This window comes from Protopterus annectens, chromosome 11.part0 (genome assembly GCF_019279795.1).
Source record: "Protopterus annectens isolate FY-2018-M chromosome 11.part0, PAN1.0, whole genome shotgun sequence".
Taxonomy (NCBI): Eukaryota; Metazoa; Chordata; order Ceratodontiformes; family Protopteridae; genus Protopterus; species Protopterus annectens.
Window position 1 is genome coordinate 765,779,880 of NC_056745.1, and position 18,212 is coordinate 765,798,091.

The 18,212-nt window shown below is 38.9% G+C and overlaps 1 protein-coding gene across 1 annotated transcript in view; it reads left to right on the forward strand.

Annotated features, from left to right (window-relative positions):
* Positions 1-18,212, forward strand: part of OVCH1 (ovochymase 1) — a 675,688-nt gene that overhangs the window by 249,356 nt on the left and 408,120 nt on the right. The window contains exon 6 of the mRNA XM_044087248.1: positions 10,916-11,050. Within this exon, the coding sequence (XP_043943183.1) occupies positions 10,916-11,050 (135 nt within the window). The remainder of the gene's footprint in view (positions 1-10,915; positions 11,051-18,212) is intronic.

Below are 18,212 nucleotides of genomic sequence, written 5' to 3' on the forward strand. Positions count from 1 at the left end.
TAAGCAAGGGGGAACCAAGTCTTACCCACTGTGTCAAGAGGCACAAAGAGTATGGAAATGGGTGATAGACTCTCAACGCTTTCTGGTAGCAAGGCACATTCTGGGGAAGTCCAGTGAGTCTAGCAATTCTGATGCCTCACGAGTGGTCCCTGAAAACAGAAGTTGTGGAAGAGATTTTCTGCAGATGGGGCCACCCTTGCTGTGATCTATTCGTCACATACAGGAATGCCAAATGCAGCAACTACTTTGCCCTCATTCCCCATCTGGGGTTGTCACCCAGGGACACTGGTCCACAATTGGCTTCCGGGACTTCTTTACACTTTTCCACTCTTTCCCCTTATACCAAAGTGATTCAGAAAGCAAACCTGTTGAAGAGTACCCTGATCCTCATTGCGCCTTACTGGCCTCGCTAAGTCTGGTTCCCCTTCATGTGGCCTTATCTCTTGGAGAAACCATCTCTAGACCTCCTGATTCACTAATCAGGGCAGTTCCATCCTACCATCCAAACCCTGAAGTTGACAGCATGGCTGCTCCAGTTCCAAGAATAGCCTGGTGTATATCCCTTTCTCCTACTGTAAAACACATCCTCATTTCTTCCCACAAAACTTCCACCAGAAAATTATACTCCAAATGGAAAAGGTTTTCCATTTGGGTGGCAAAACAAGGCATAGATCCCTACTCAGCTCCCATAGAGTCCATTCTGTCATTCCTCGCATCTATTTTCAAGGAGGAGCTGCAGCTGCTACCATTAGAGTTCAGTTGGCTGCCATCTCAAATTATCATTTTGGGAACATGGAAACTCTGTTATGTCCCACTCTTTATGTAAAACATTTTTGAAAGGAGTCTTCCTCCTCAGACCTCCAATCAGGCAACCTCCGGAGCCCTGGGACTTAAACTTAGTTCTTACCTCATTGATCTCTCCACCATTTGAACTGGCCTCTTCATCTGGCTTGGAATTGTTCTCTTGGAAGACATTTTTCTTAGTAGCTATTACATCTGCTAGGAGGGTTTCAGAATTGCAAGCTCTGACCATTCAACCTCCTTATATTGTTTTTCATAAGGACAGAGTTTCTTTAAGAACTAATCCTCCTTTCCTCCCTAAAGTATGCTCAGAACATAATCTGAACTCAACTATTGAATTACCAGTATTCTTCCCCAATTATGCTAATAAATAAGAATACAGACTGCATCGATTAGATGTCCATAGAATTCTCCGATTTAACCTGCACTGGACTAAAGATTTCAGGAAATCGGATCAATTGTTTCCTTTTCAGAGAAAAACAAAGGCTTACCCATTTTCAAAGTAATTCTGTCTAAATGGCTTTCAGACTGCATTTCATTTGCTTACAAAAGTGTTGGGAAACTACCTGCTAAGGTAAGAGACCATTCAACTAGAGCAGTATCAGCTTCATATGCCTTCAAATCAAAACTTCCAGTTGATACCATTTGTGCAGCAGCCACATTGGCAAGACCTCATACTTTTGTCACTCATTATAAATTAGATTTGGCCTCCCCGGGACAGGTCATCCTTTGGGACCACTGTGCTAAAGAGCCTCTCTGCTTGAGCCACCCGGGAAAAAGGTGCTGGGGACGCTGTCCCATCCAGCAAGAATTACATTGAGATAGGACTACATAACATAAAGAAGTTATGTACTTACCATAACGTTCCATGTTTGTAGTCCATCTCGCCTACATTCTTATGTCCCACCCTCCTTCCCCCTTCCTGGATGTACTGGTGGACTATCCATTATGCTGCCTGACCTAGTTATAGTTCTGCCCATATGCCATGGATAATAAAACAAATAATTTTTGTTTGTGTACATAATTATTGATAGAATAATCACTATTATGTATTTAGTTACTTTCTTGCAAACAAGATCTGAGGAATTGCCGTGGTGCACCATGGGATAGGGGATAGCCTTGAACCAATAAAAGCTCTCGAGCTTTAGTATTGGCTGAGTCGGAGCTGAGGTTCAGCTTCAAACCCATCCAGCAAGAATGTAGTTGAGATGGACTACAACCACGGAACGTTATGGTAAGTACATAACTTCTTTTTTTATACGTGTAAATCAAAAAATGTGATTTATTTAGCCTTCTGCGTAGAATCCAAGGCTTTCTACGTTGGAAGAACGACACGTGAGCTAAACAAAAGAATATATGAGCATAAATATGCTATTCAAATGGGAGATGAGAAGAATGCACTAAGTAAACATTACAAGATGTAAAGTAGAGTTCAAATTTGTAGTTTTAGAATCTCTACAAAACATTCAGAATGTGTTGAATCCTGAAGATGACCTTGGGTGGTTGGAGTATTGCTGGCAAGTGAGACTTAATGTTAATAGCAAAGAATAGGGCATCAGGGGCACTGTGCCAACTTCTGAAAAGTGACTCAGTAAGGGGCACAAAAAAACTATATCAGGTTGCAAGGCAAAGACAAAGATAAAGAAGGTAGTCGGATAACCTTCATAAGGGATGCCAGCAACAACCTGCTCACCAGTCCAGGGGACATCAAAGGCAAGATGGAAGGAGTATTTCCAGCAGATTCTGAATGAAGAAACCCCCACAGAAGCTGTACTGCCCCAGAAATGGCCTACAATGAGAGAAGAAGAGGAGCCCACCCTAGAAGAAGTAAAAACAGCAATAAGGAAGATGAAGTCAGGGAAAGCAGCAGGCTCAGATGAGGTCACAGCAGATATGATAAAGCTGCTGGGTGAGATAGGGGAGTAATGGCTCCTGAGGGTACTAATAGCAGTGTGGAAAGAAAGGCATATGCCAGATGACTGGAGAATGAACATACTTGTGCCAGTGTACAAGAACAAAGGGGACACCCACAACTGTGGGCAGTACAGAGGCATCAAACTCCTATCACGTTGTATGAAAGTTCTGGAGAGGGTGGTTGATAAACGGATATGCAGAGTAGTAGAATGTAAGATGGGAGATTAGCAATTTGGATTCAGATCCGAATGCAGCACAATTGACCTGATGTTTGCATTGAGACAAATACTTGAGAAGAAGCTAGAGATGAGAGACTCCAACTGGGCATTCCTAGACTTGGAGAAAACATATGACATGGTCCCAAGAGAGCCGATCTGGGCAGTACTGCAGTGGTTTCAAGTCCCAGAAATATTGGAAGAATTAGTGCAGGCTATGTTCAAGGACCCAATGACTCAAGTGTGAACAGTTTTTGGCCTCACAGAGGGGTTCCCAGTGGGAGTGGGTATACATCAGGGTTCAGCTCTGAGCCCACTGCTGTTCATACTGGTGATGGACTACATTAACAAACAGGTTGGAGGGGATGGATCAACAAAGCTGCTGTATGCAGACAATGTGGTAGTACAGGCAGACTCTGAGCTAGAACTTCAGCAAAGGATAGGAGAATGGAATGCAAATCTGAAGGCACATGGGATGAAACTAATCACAGGTAAGACAGTGGTAATGGCAGCAAATTGGGGAAATCAAAAGAAACTGAGAATAGAGATAGAAGGGAAGATGGTCGAACTGGTAAACCGCTTCAGGTATCTAGTAGGGGTAGTTGAGGAGAAGGGTAGTCTGAATGAAGAGGTCAAAGCTAGAATCAGAGGGGCTGGCATAGAGTATCAGGTGTAGTCTATGGGAGAAGAATGCCAAAGAAGCTGAAAAGTAAGGTGTACAAGACAGTGGTACGACCAGTACTACTGTTATGGTACAGAAACCTGGGCAGTAAAGGCAGAACAGTTGAAGCTAGCAGTGATGAAAATGAAGTGCCTGAGAAAGGTGGTAAGATGCATACTGTGGGACAGACGAAGAAATTCATAAGAGCAGAAGCCATAGTAGCTCCAATTGCAGAAAAGATCAAAGAGACCAGATTACAGTGGTTTGGGCACATGTGTAAGAAAAGCAAGAGATAGTCAGGTGAAGAAGATTTGGGACAGACATGAAGAAGGTAAGAGGAAGCGAAGACATCCAGCAAAGAGGTGGATGGATTGTGTGAAAGAAGATCTGCGACAGTCAGGCATGAGTGTTGAAGAAGGCAGGAGTGTGGTACTGAATCGAGAGAGTTGGCGACAATTAACATGATACCCCAACCCCATGTAGAAAAATGGGAAGGGGGGGGCTGATGATGAGACTTTCTGCTTGTTTTCCACCTGGTCTAAACAGGGAAGAATTTCTGGTGATTCTGAAAAGAAAAGGGTTGAAACTTTAGAAATGCTGTTTGGTCATGTGTTTTGAATCATGTGTTTTTAATCATGTGGTGTGAATTGCTTTTTAAAAATAAATTTGTTCTTTTTTTACCTCAGTCTGAAGAAGTCTCTGAACTACTTTGGAGAAAAGAGAGCGCTTACTTGAGGTTTAAGATGATTATTTTATTAAAAATAGTGTGCTTTTCAAGTTTTTCGGCTTTGTGTTTGGTGATTTTTAGTCTGTTTACTGGTGTGTGAAGAGATAATTTTATAGGTGGTAAGAAGCTGTGTGTGTATGTTAGTTGATGGGGTAGTACTAACCACTTTAGGCTTCTTAGGGCTATACAGTTGTGGGTTCTGAAAGGGGCATTTGCTGCAAATTTAGCAACTTTGTTATAGCATTGTTCAAGTTTTGATTTTTGTGATGCTTAAAGGTTAGTAAGGATGGGAGCACCATATAGAATTGTGGGGCAGAAGCTAAGTAATGACAGGTATAGCTTTAGTTGCTTTGTTGTGAGAGTTTGGCTCTATAAAGCATCCTTAATTTTTGATGATTTTTTCTTATAGAATTTTGCATATGCAGGTCGAATTTAAGATTCTAGTCCATGATCATTCCTAATAATTTGCGATGCGAAATGACCTCAGTGATTGTATTATCAAGAGAAAGGACTTAAAATTTTGGATTTGGTGGAGAAAAGCAGTTTATTTTTTAGGGTTGAGCATGTTTTTATGTTACTGTTAAAACTTCCTTTGTAATTTTTTCAGGGGTGCCACATTTTTGTATGTGCAAGTGTGTGTGGAGTCATCTGTGTACTGTATTAGGGAGGCCTGTTGTGTAATTATGTGGAGGGTATTGGTGGGATTGTTAGAGTAAGGGACCAAGGACAGAGTCTTGTGCTACACCGGTGGTGACTGTGAGGTATGGAGAGAGGGTGGAGTGCCATTGTATTGACTGATATGTATTGGATAGGTAGCTTTTGAACCATAGAAGAGTGGGCTGAGACGCACTTAATGAGGGCATTTAAACCAGATGTTTGCTGTGATAAACTGTGTCAAAGGCCTTGGGCAAGTCTATAAGTAAGGAGAAAAGGTTTGTGTGATCACTAGCTTTATTGACCGTATCTGTATAGGTTAGTGCAGTGTTAGTACTATGGGAAAGGCAGAAGCCATGTTGTGTGAGAGATGGGAGTTCTTCCTCCAGGAGATAGATCAGCAGTTGTTTTTGAATACATTTTTTTAAGTCCACCCTCAGGTCAAATAATAAGAGATTTATTAGTTAATATGTAGCAAAGCAACTGAGAGATAGGTAAGAAGTAGATCAGATTTTCTTTCATTTCCAGAATGCCGACACTTGTTAGCCAGGAAGACTAAGTAGCTGGGCATATACAATACAATCTATTTGTTAAGAGAAAGGATAGTGGCCAACTAGGTAAGTGGTCCTTAGAGTGCAAGGGTAACCCTGTCAGGAGGGGAAGTGTTAAAAACTAATTTCCAGCGCAAGCAGGCCCTTATTTGAATAGATGAACCTTGTTATGTATTGACTTCATGTTTAAATTTGCTTATATTGTACAAAGACAAAATTCTCAATAAAAATGTTTGGGAGTTAGCCCTTGTGGCAGAGGTTCAGCAGTATCTAGGTTGAATGTAATGATCCCAGGCTAATGTACAAAGACAAAATTCTCAGTGAAAATGTTTGAAAGTATGAAAATAGGCCTTAACTCCAGACCCACTTATTTACATGGCCTTTCACATAGGGCTACTTGGGGTGCTTTTCTGCTACAGATGCTTTTCCACTATTTATTTGCTTACTTGTATATTTTAAGTAGAGAAGCATGACATTTCTTTGCTTTACTTTAAAAAGAAATTAGCCCATGGCACTTCATTTAAAAAAAATCAGCTGCAGTGCCCTAGGTGGTAAATGCTGTACACCTGTCCACTCAGTATGCGAGATTTCTGCTCTATCCCTTCCATATTCTACCTGATGTTTTTCTAGAGATAGTAGGAAGGATGGTGCAGAAAACTCGTACATTTGAAAGTATATACTGGTTGGTATAGTAGCAGTGTGAGAGAAGCTCACTTTCCTCTTAATGTCTTTTCCTTTTTCTTTTAATATGATGGCAGATAAGGTACTGGCAGTAGACAGCTTTGCATGACTGACCATACTTCTTAACTCTACCTCATTTTCAGGAACGTTCTTCATCCACACTGAAAGAGAGGGTCCCACATTTATTAATAATAATTTTTGGCATGTATTTGTAAAATAATTGAATTTGAAACCAAGAAAATGTAAGCCGGGCCCACCAACTAAGCTGCAGTTTATAGATAGCTGTCATTTCACATTGCAGTGTATTTTGGCTATTTTCAGCTGTTTTCTCCAAATAGTGCTTAATGCCTTCATATTAATACTCCAGAACTTTTGTATATGTCCATAGGAAGAAATAGTTATTAACCACGTGTGAGCATTGTCATTGTTAGTAAATGTTCCACATTTCGTTCATTTGTTCCTCATTGTAAGATGTGGTATTCCACATTTTTGAGATGGAAGGTTGAAAGCTTTGAGGCTATCAGCTTTGTGTAAATTTGTTGTAGGTTTGAAGTCCATCATTATGGCCTTAATTTGCTTTATAACATTCAAACATCAAATAGAAAAGTAGCTATAACCACAGGCTACAAGGCTGGATGTGAATAACAGTGACTGACCCTGTGGTCACTTGACATTATTCTGACTTTGTAGGCCTAATGTGATTTGTGAGAAGCAAGTTGAAATACATCAGCTGCTATCTGTATAAAAGAAAGCTGAAATGCAGTAGTGTGGTTATTGGGTGGTTGTAGGCATGGCATAACTATTGCATGTTTATGTAAAACAGATGAAAAACATTACTGTTGCCATGATTTTTATCAGTCATACCTCGGAGGTATACTCTGTGAACAAAGTTTATAAATGGTGGGAGGAGGAAGGCTGTTTGTGGATGCAAGTAACCAACCCTTTTGTTTGTCTAGCAATAACGATCATTAATCCTGCTTTGCAAGGCTAGCATGCATTTGTACAAGGTAATCTTGGAATATATTACTGTCAGAATGCGTAAAATAAATGTAAAATATTATTGTGGCCATTATTATTTTTTTTAATTTATTTGTTTATCTATTACCACAAGCAGATATCCAAAATGAATGCAGTCAACAATGTGGGTACAGCTGCTAGGTGTAAAATCTTTATGTAGATGCAAAAGCTGGCCATGTTCATAGGTTGGTCACTGGTATTATGATTTCCTGATCCTGCAATGATGTTCTTATTTTGGTTTTATTCGTGTTCATAGAAGGCTAATAAGCTAATGGCCTAGCGCCCTTGCAAGTGTAGCCATATTTATCCCATGTTGCCCCAGTTGTCAGTGGTTAGGTGAGTGAAGTTCAGAGGTAAGGGTCTGGGGGAATTAATACTAACTTCCTGTGTCCAGAAGGGACATAGCTGCCATGCCAGGAGTGAATTTGTGGTTACCCTTCCATCGATCTCTGTTGCATTTGAAGAGGGTCAGGGAGTTGCTCTGTTTCACTCGAATTGGAAGCTTATTCCAGAGAAGTGGCAGTCTCTCGAAGATGTTATCTATCTTTCTTGTGTGACCTGTTAAATCAGAGGCAAGGCTAAAATCCCTGGAGTAAGTGACCCTCGTATACTTTGATTTATGAATGAGTAGCATTTACATCAGGGCCAGGTCAGACTCTACCCTGTAAGCCAGGTACATGTCACTCCTTAGCATTCTGTAGGAGACTGAATATAATGACAGGGCTTTCAGTCTTTTACTGTAAGGTTTGTTTTGTGTACCTTTTAATTTTTTGGTGAGAACCCTGTGTGGTCTCTCCAGTTGCTGCTGGTGTCTAGTGAGGTACATTCAAAAGGGAGCATTGTTCTCAATTATTGATCTGAGAGCAGAGTATAATGGAATTATAACATCCTTAGATCTAGATGTGATGCCTTTACTTATAAGATGTGCCACATAGAAGGAGTTCCTTACTACTGTGGATAGGTGGTGGTCAAATTTCAGGTTGCTAGGTACCCAAATCACATACCACTGGGTCTACAATTAGGGGGTGCTCTCTAATGTAATTAGAAGGGATGTCAACTTTTACAAAGGGAATAATGCATTTTTTTTTTTTGGATTTAGCTTTAATCCATAGCTTTGGCACCAATCATTAGTCTGCGTTAACCCTGTCTGTAGTATGCTGAGCTGAATTTTAGTATTAGTTTGTTATGGGGGAAATATTTATACCTTATGCATTCAGTTTTACATTACCATAATAGATGTTTATTGGTTATAGCTTATGACTTGCACAGCTAACTTGTTCATACATACATTCCATAAATATTCTGTATATTTAGCTTTATTTTTGCACACAGATGTTTGGGAGGACTATTTTTCTTTCTGTTGCTCCTTTACCCTGCTGTGGGAGCATTTACTGCTGTTTGTCTCTGACTTGCTCTGAGCATGCAAAAGAAAAGAAAGCAGACAAGTTTTTCTGTTCCATGCCTGGGGTACTGTAGAATAGTGTGCGTTGTACCTTTAAGAAACATTTCAAGGTCAGTGCTTGCATATAAAATAGCAAGCACGTGCTAGCTTCAGTGCCATTTTGAGAGTGCAGCCAGACAGTGAACATGTATGAGTGTAGTAGCTAGTTTGTTTATAAATTTATCTAAGTTAGTTATTAAACCTCAATCCTGATGTGTTTGTAGATAATAAAGCTGCTTGAACAGAACCCACAAAGGCTCGTCTATTTTCTCCTGACTGGATGAGCGACAGCTACCTTCTAATAACTGTGGCTATGAAATAACAGTAGCATACACCAAAAAATGTCTGACTGGATTTGACAATAGAATGGCATCCCAGAATGGTAAAAACATCAAATGCCATTATATTGAAAATAATGGAAATGCAGCCATCTGTATAGCTAGCTCCATGACATTCCAAACAATACTACCAGGCAATAATTACCCACTTCCTACTCAAAGGTGCAGTGCAAAGCCCCCCACATGCCCATTACACACTAACTACTACCTGCTAGTACACAACATCATTAACCATAATGCGTTCACATCTGGATTCAAGGAACCAAGGTTTGATCATTTGCATAGTCAGTCAAATGCACTCCACTTAGCAGATTTGATAAAATGTGTGTTCGTAATACTAAATTTTCCTCACCAACAAACATACAAGTGCACACTCCACATCCCTAATTCTGAAACATTTGGAATATCCTAAAATTTAAGCTCTAACATCAGAAATCCACACTTACCTGCCACAGTACATCTTATTTGGTTTAAACTAACTAGAACTAGAACTTTTTTCTTTTTTTGGCTGTAAAAAAAAAAAAAAAAAAAAAATAATTTTTTTGCTGGCAATCAATTGTTTACTCATGTAATTATTCTCGTATTTAACTTTTTTCCTTGGGTACCATACAATTATTTTTTTTTGTAAATTGCTAATTTTTTTTGCAGATTATTTGTATAAATGTTTCTTTGTTTCTGTCCTTGTTATTGTCTCGGAGCTTTTCTCCTCGGGCCTCTACTGAAAATGGACATATATCCAGTTAGACTAGCCCGGTCAACAAATGTAAAATAAAATAAAAATAAACAGCTGCAGTATTTAAATGAGACCTTGGAAATAAGGAAGATTTGCACGTGTGTGTGTGTGGCAGCTTTTCCAGTGAGAGCAGGTTGTTGGGATTACCCCCTTTCCTTGTTTTTTGTACAATCTTAGATTTGATTTATATATTTACCAGGGAAATGTGGGGTTTGCCCCCCCCCCCCACACACACACACATTTTTTTTTTTATGTTTGATCTTATAGATCAATGATTTTTAAAACTTCTTGTTGAGCATTCCCTATTTAAGACATTCACATATATCTTTCATGTTTTATATATATATATATATATATATATATATATATATACACACACACACACACACACACACACATGTGCACAGATTTGTGTGTGCGCACGCGCACACAAAATTTTAACACATCCACATTCATGTGACCTCATAAGTAAATAGTAGTGGGGCAGTCCCCCTCATAATGGGAGTGGAAGGAAAATCTCTAATTTTTCCACAACACATTCTTTTTGATATTAATTATCACTTGTATATAAAAACATGTCTGTACCGCTCACATAAATGTAGTCCTGCAGCAGCGATTGCATTACATCTGCTGTTATGGCAGACTGTCACTCAGCTATATTTTATATTCACTAGAGAGAGTCTTGCACAGTAGGTTGGGAATATTATTTAAAGAGTTATGCTGGTCCTGCTTGTATGTAATTTTCTATGTCCTCATTTATTTGATTCAATATGTTCCTGTTAGGTAATGTTGTGAGTGTTGGATGGCATGTTTAATGAAGAGTGGAAATGGCATTCTGAGATTTATTGCTGATGTAACCAATTCTGCAACTGTCAGTGAAGGTTGATGGCCCTACTTGACATATCTTAATTCTGCTAAATATTACATTACCAGCATTTGTCGATACTGCTTATTTATAGTCGAGATGCCTGGTCTGTTTAAGAAAGGTTTAAGTAATTAATTTTCTTTTAGGCTGCTTAATGGGGAAAATTTAAACTTTTCTAAATTCACACCTGAAAAATAAACAAATTCATCTGTAAGAGACAGTGCCATAAAATATCAGATGGTAGAAACTTGGAAGTCTTATTTGCAGTGATATATAGTGGTGGTTTTCATCTAAGTTTCGGTATGTTTCTGTTGCAGCTCATTACTGCGGGGAGACCCTGCCTTCCTCTCTCAAAGTAGTGGGTTCACGGGTGACACTGGTGTTCACTTCGAATGACCAAGTAACATTTGAAGGATTTTGGCTGACTTACCACATTCACCTCCCTGAGTTTGGTACGTATGTGTACTGTTAACACAAACATCACTTCGTTTAGACTGCTGACTGTTCTATATTTGTGTAACATGTGCATGTTCCTACAATCCATTTCTCATGTACACATCAGAGTAACAAAAGATGACAGCTGAAGTGTACTAATTTTATGAATTTTTAAAATGTAAACAAATGTTTCTGGTTTGATTTTTATGCAGATGTTTTAATTTCTTTTCCCATCCAAAAGCATAGTCACTAGGGTGTTGCACTCCCTGAGTATGTCGTCCTTCAGATTAGATGTTAAACTGAAACCCTATCTGCTTGTGTTGGTGGTCGCTCAGGTATATTTAAAAGTAAAAGCAGCAGCTATCGAAAAGAGTAGGGGTCTTGTATTTATATACAAAAAACTTTTCCAACATATTTGCAAATATTTACAAATGTACAGATATATAGATATACAAATCTATTCACACATTCATAATTTCCTTTGTTTGTCTTTTTCAGCTTTTCCCGGTTAGGGGTCGCCACAGCGTTACTCCGGTCCACTAATGATTGGCAGTAGATTTTTTATGGTGCCGAGTTGCCAGCCCGACGCCCAACCTTAAACGAAGGCACGCCCATTCACGCATGTCTTTCGAACACCACTCGACCGTGGGGAGGACATGCAGACTCCATAATTTCCTTTACAATCATACTAAATTTTCAACCATATTCATACTAAATTTTCAACCCTGTTAGACCCCCCACTCCTTTTTCCATAACTGCCGTCTGATTTTACTTAATATTGTTAAATTTAATTTACAATTAATTAATTTATTCTTTCATTTCATATAATCCATATAACATAAATATCTATTCTTTTAACATATTCCTCACTTTTATTCTTATATCCATATTTCTTTTATCCACTTCCTTTATATCTTTTTTCCCTATAACTTTTTTACTCTTCTACATTTCAAAAACACATTGTCCATAATTATTTCTTCTTGACAATGCAAACATATTCTGTCACTCTTCTTTTTATATGGTATATTTCCTTTTGCCGGCAACTTATTATTAGTCTGCATTAAAAGTCTTGACATTCCACTTTCTGATTACACCATTTGCTTCTTATTTTGCAGCTTTAATTTTTTTATCCGATAGATTTTCCCATAGGTTTATATAGTAATGTTTTATCATTGCATTCTTGTACCATACTTCTCATCAGTTTTTATTTTCCACAAAAATACTTTTTCTTGGTAACATTTTTTTCATTTATACTCTTTTACTCTCCTTTTTTTTTTTTTTTTTTTTTTTTTACCATACCCCAAATTCTAACACTGTATACACTTTTACTACTAATATCTCATCTTTTTCATCTATCCAAGTTAACACTTGCACAAATTTAATGAAGCAGCATATACCACTGGGTTAATTAACCTGAAACCCCTTCCTCTTTATTTACATGGAAAATTCCTCTTTTTACTGAAATTAATTTAAAACCCCCCATATAAATGAAAACATTATCTGCAATAATTCCTTTATCAAATACTGTTGGCAACATAAATACACTTGCTAAGTATGCTGTTTTCCAATCAATACTGAATTTATCAAATAAGGCTTTATTTTCTGAATGATAATTTATATGTTCTGTAAAAAAATAAATAAAAAAAAGACCGGTTTGTTTTATTTCTATTGTTTTTCCCCAGTGAATTCTACTTGCATCTTTATTGCCAAGTTTTATACCCAACATAGACATTTCATTCATTGTAAAATATATATACCCCCTATCTTTACTACATCACCTAAACCTTTAATTTTTATCTTTTCTAAAGCCACCCCTATCCCCTTTAGACACTCATTTGTGCAAATTACTACTTTTATCCACATTTTTTTTCAGTTATGTCATCTGCATATGTTAACAAAATTGGAATTCTTAACGCTTCAGGTGTTATATGCCCCGCCTCCTTATTTATTTAACATACTATCATATAACTAATGAAAAGAGTGTACAACTAATTGGACACCCTGTCTTAACACCAGTCTTCATATTTCCCTCTCGGCTTAACCAGACATTTACAGGAATTTTTATTTTATTACTCTGACATCCATAATTTCCTAACTTTTTCATTTGTTTTTTTCATTATTACTGGAAGAGCTCTCCGATCTTGTAGCCCAGGTAGGTATGACCCTAGCCCTGAGTAGCATTCTGCCATCACCCAGAGTGATACCACAGTTCAAGGACAAAATTATTGACTTCAACAATTGGCTAAGCCTCTGGTGTCATTCTAAGGGGGACCCAGTATCTGTCTGCTTGGGATGACATGGTTGACAGACCACCATGCTTTGCCAGAGATGACCTGCACCTGTCGCCCTAGGGATTCCAGATACTGGCTAAGGCTTTTGCCACCCCTATAGTGCCTTTTTTAGGCAAGGTTCAAATGACAAATTCACCACCTTAACAGGAACAGGCGAGCAAAAACTGAGGGTGATGCTACTCAATGCTAGAAGTCTAAATCTCAAAATGCACTCACTCGAGGCACTCCTTAAAATGGAGAACATCGATATCTGTGCAATGACTGAGACCTGGTTCAAGGCTCCAGAGAGCACCCCTGCACTACCAGGCTATAACTTGTACCACACTTTTCGGCCATGTAACCTGGACCGGAACACCAAAGGCGGAGGTGTGTCCATATTCATTAAGTATATCCACACCTCCAGGCTAGTTGCTCAGCATAATGCAGCCGAGGTTATCCAAGTGCAACTAACTCTGGGCAAAACTGCAATCCAAATTCTAACCTGCTACAGATCCCCCACCATGCCCCAGGATTCCCATTCCTCTTTTCTTGATGTACTGGAAAATATTAGGGTTCAACCAAACACCCTAATGGGCGATTTCAACTACCCCACCATTAACTGGGAAAACTATTCATGTACCAACTCCTTCAATCAACACTTTCCAGAATTCATAAACTCCAATGCCCTGGATCAACTTATCCACACCCTCACCAGGGGCAACAGTATCCTAGATCTAGTCATTACCAACATGAGTGACCGGTGTTCCACACCTGAAGTCAACACCTCATTGGCCCGATCCGACCATAAGCTAATTACACTAGATATCCACATCTTGCCCCCACCCCCCATTAAGGAAACCATTGTAAAAAATTTCTTCAAAGCCAACTTCATGCTTCTTAAGACAGAAGTGGTGAACTTCATGACACCCATGCAGATGGACAATACAGTTACGACTACTGAATCCTACACAATTGCACTTTATAAGCACTTACAAGAGTGCATGGATTATGCTATCCCAAAGAGAACCAAGACCCTATCCTCCAAAACAAAGGAAGCCAATCTGGTGGTCCCCTGCCATAAACAACTTGTACAACAGAAGGAAGAAACTGTTGCAAAAGAGAGTAAAATCCCATGAGTGGAGGAGCTCCCTGGTCATCCTCCGTAAGAAGCTGCAATCCCTGATAAAATCCTACAAAGCTAGTTACAAAAACAAAATTGCCACTGATTCTAAAGACAACCACAAAGCATTCTATAGCTATGTCAAGAATCTCAATGGCAACACTCAGATCTGTTCTGAGTTGCAGCACAATGGCACTAAATATACAGACCCAACTGATATTGCCAACATCCTAGCAGATAGGTTCAGTGCTAACTTTACCCCCCTCTCACCCCCTAAAGAGCCCATCTGTATACCGGAAGAATGTAAAGTTCCTGTAATCACAGCTGCACAGGTGAAAACCACACACTCCAAAGCCAAGAACACAGCATCCATGGGACCAAACAACATCCCAGGCTGCGTTCTACATGAACTACAGAACAAACTGGAACCCCCCCTAAGTACCATGTTCAATCATAGCCTCGCCTCAGGCTTTGTGCCCCTCTGAATGGTGCACAGCGAGTGGTATCCCACTCCACAAGGGGAGAGCCACCATGGACCCCGGGAACTACTGCCCCATTAGCCTGACGAGCCTGGTCTGCAAGGCCATGGAACTTATAAACAAAGGCATTGGTAATCTCCAAACTCTGGACCCCACCCAGTTCGGGTTTGTAAAAGGCAGATCATGTCTCCTAAACCTGATGGACTTCTTTGAAGCAGTCGCCAAAGCCGTAGACGAGGGTAAGGTGATTTACACAGCCTATCTAGATCTTGCCAAGGCTTTCAACACCATCCCCCCTGGAATTGTAGATAAACTCACTAAACTAGGTATAAATCCTTATGTCACAAGATGGCCTGCCAACTGGCTCACTGACAGAATCCACACTGTGAAAGTAGCAGACTCCAAGTCTGACTTCAGACCAGTGACAAGTGGAGTACCACAAGGTTCAGTCCTGGGTCCTCTCCTGTTTGGTATCTACTTCTCTGAAGTACAGGCTAACACAGAAGGTCTTTGGCTAATGAAGTTCGCAGATTACTGCAAACTAGGAGCCATAATCAAAACTCCTAACAATGTGGACATACAAAAGGGCCTCACTGATACAGATGCTTGGTGTCAAAGCCACGGCCTCAAGCTCAATGCCAAAAAGTGTATCCTCATCCCCTTTGGTAAAAACTCTGTACCCATGAACTACAACATAGGCGGTAGTATACTTAACACCGAAAGTGTGATGAGACCTTGGGACACAGGTGGACAGTAGTCTCTCCTTTGATAATCACATTGCCACAATAGTCAGGAAATCCTATGTGGCACACATCACAAAAGGCTTCTCATCCAGAAAAAGAGAGGTCATTGTTCCCCTCTACTCACCACTCATTAGACCCATTATAGAGTACAACGCGCCTTTTGGTATGTACCTCACAAGACATCTACAACAACCGGAAAGGCCGCAGAAATACCTCACAAAGAGGATTACCAGCCTCAAACAGATGCTCTACGCAGACTGTCTCAAAAAATTCCAGCTTTACTCCGTCGCATATCGCCTACTCAGAGGTGATCTCTGCCTAACATACAAAGCTATGTCAAACACAGAGCTGTTGGACATGTTCCACTTAAAGAAGTCCCAATCCCTCTGAGCTACACACTCTAGGGACCTAAACCTTGTCACCACAATAAACAGAACATGCCAGAAGGATAGATTCCTGTCCCAGAGACTTCCCATACTCTGGAACAAACTACCTATTTATATCAAACAAAGCTCCTCATTGGTACTCTTCAAGAAAAATCTTGATGATTGGATGGGAAATGGGAAATTCACCCCCGGGGATCACTTCTGTGGCTCTGCTCGACAGTGGCACAGGAAAATCATTTTCTTGGCTGGCAAAAGCCAGGGTACCTCTTTGGCTGGGCTTGTATAGGCCCTAGGGCTGATAGCCTAGTACCTACCTATGAATATTACGCATAAGATTTCATGTCCATTTGTATCCAATGCATTAAGGTCTTCTATAGTGATTTTTTACTTCCTTTCTATTCATAATACCATCCACCATTTTTTCTAACTATTAATAATTCTTGACAACCTTTCCCCTTTGTACTATATATGCTGTCTTCCATAATATCTTCCATTTTACTTTCATAAAGATATTGTTCAGTACTGTCTCCAGTTAAATTGTTTTCTATATTCATTCTTCCATATGAATTTAAAGATCCCACTGCATAATTTTTTATACATAAAACTTCATTTAACCCTTCATTCCAAATCTTTAAAAAAATGTTTTTGCCAATCCCTTAAATGTTTGTATATATTCACACAGTATTCTATTTGGTCCTTCAACTGAATATATTTTTACTTGTCCTAATATTTTAAATCACTCTTTTAAGAACTCTCCTTTTCCAACTCTTTTTTCTGTCTGTTAACTTTTTAATTTTCCATGTTTTTTTCTGCTAATTTTTTCTTTAAAAATTTATTGTACATATTTTACTATACTATTAATAATCTTTTCTTGAGTTCTTTCTGTTTCTCCTTTTACATATTTTTCTTGAATTACATGACCATCTTCCTTTACTAATCTGCTTAAGTAACTCAGTACTTTTCTTTTCCCTTGTATAAATTATCTTTACTTATATAACAATTCTTGTATTTTTCTTGATTTCTTTCATGTAATAATTTTTCTTTATCAAAGTACTTTCTATCATGTTCTAAATCTTCCAGTGCATCATTATATATTCTTTCTCTACTCTTCTCACATCATGCTGTCACTGTAAAACATTTAATTTAACAATTAGTATAAGCATGTAATTTTATAATTCTATATGCTTGCTCTTTCCCTTTTAGATCTACAATGGTTAATCTTCCTATTTTAGCTAAAGTTCCATCTAATATCGTTACTGTATTCCTACAGAATACAGCTATTCCAGAACATCTTTCATTTCCCAAATTCCAGATTCTTTCCTCCCCATAATTTCTGCTTGTAATCTTTCATTTAAGTGTTGACTTTTAATATAACATCCACATCACATGTATAACACTCCAAAATTCCTGTTTTTTCTTATTATATTCTTAATATTATTCAAATTTACAGAAAGCACACTAAAATTTTTATTTTCCCTTTTCCTTAGATTCATGGTTTCATAAGTTCATAGCGAAGTACTAGACTAGCTTTCCTAATAGTCCATTTTAAGCAAGAAAATTTCCCTCCCAAAGGTGAAAATCGAACACTGTACCTTGTGTTTGTGAGTCAAACACTTAAACCGTTAACCATCCCCCAATAATTAGCTGCAGATATTCTTTATCATCCATTTACGTTATTACTTTTATCTTTAAATGTTCTTTTTTATCCTTTTACCAATACACTTTTTCCTTTTAATGCCTCCCAATTTGTTTTCATCCCTTATTTCAGAACCTTCTTCTATGTCCTCTTTGGAGCAGCGGTGGTGCAGCGCATAGCGTTGTCGCCTGACAACAAGAGGTTCTCTGGTTCGATTCTCTGCTGGAGCGCCTTCTGTGTGGAGTCTGCATGTCCTCCCCGTGGTCGAGTGAACTTAAAAAACATGCAGGTAGGTGTGTGTGTGTGGGTGTGCCTTCTTTGAAGGTTGGATGCCAGGCTGGCAACTTGACACCATAAAAATTCACTGCCAATCATTACCAGACCAGAGTTCTGCTGTGACGACCCCTAACCTGGAAAAGCCAAAAGACAACTTCTATGTCCTCTTTATTTTTCTCCTCTAATTGTTCTTCTGTTTCTACTACCACTAAATTTTCTTTGTTCATTTTTCTTCTCGTTTTTCTTTTCCTTACTCTTATTTTCATTTT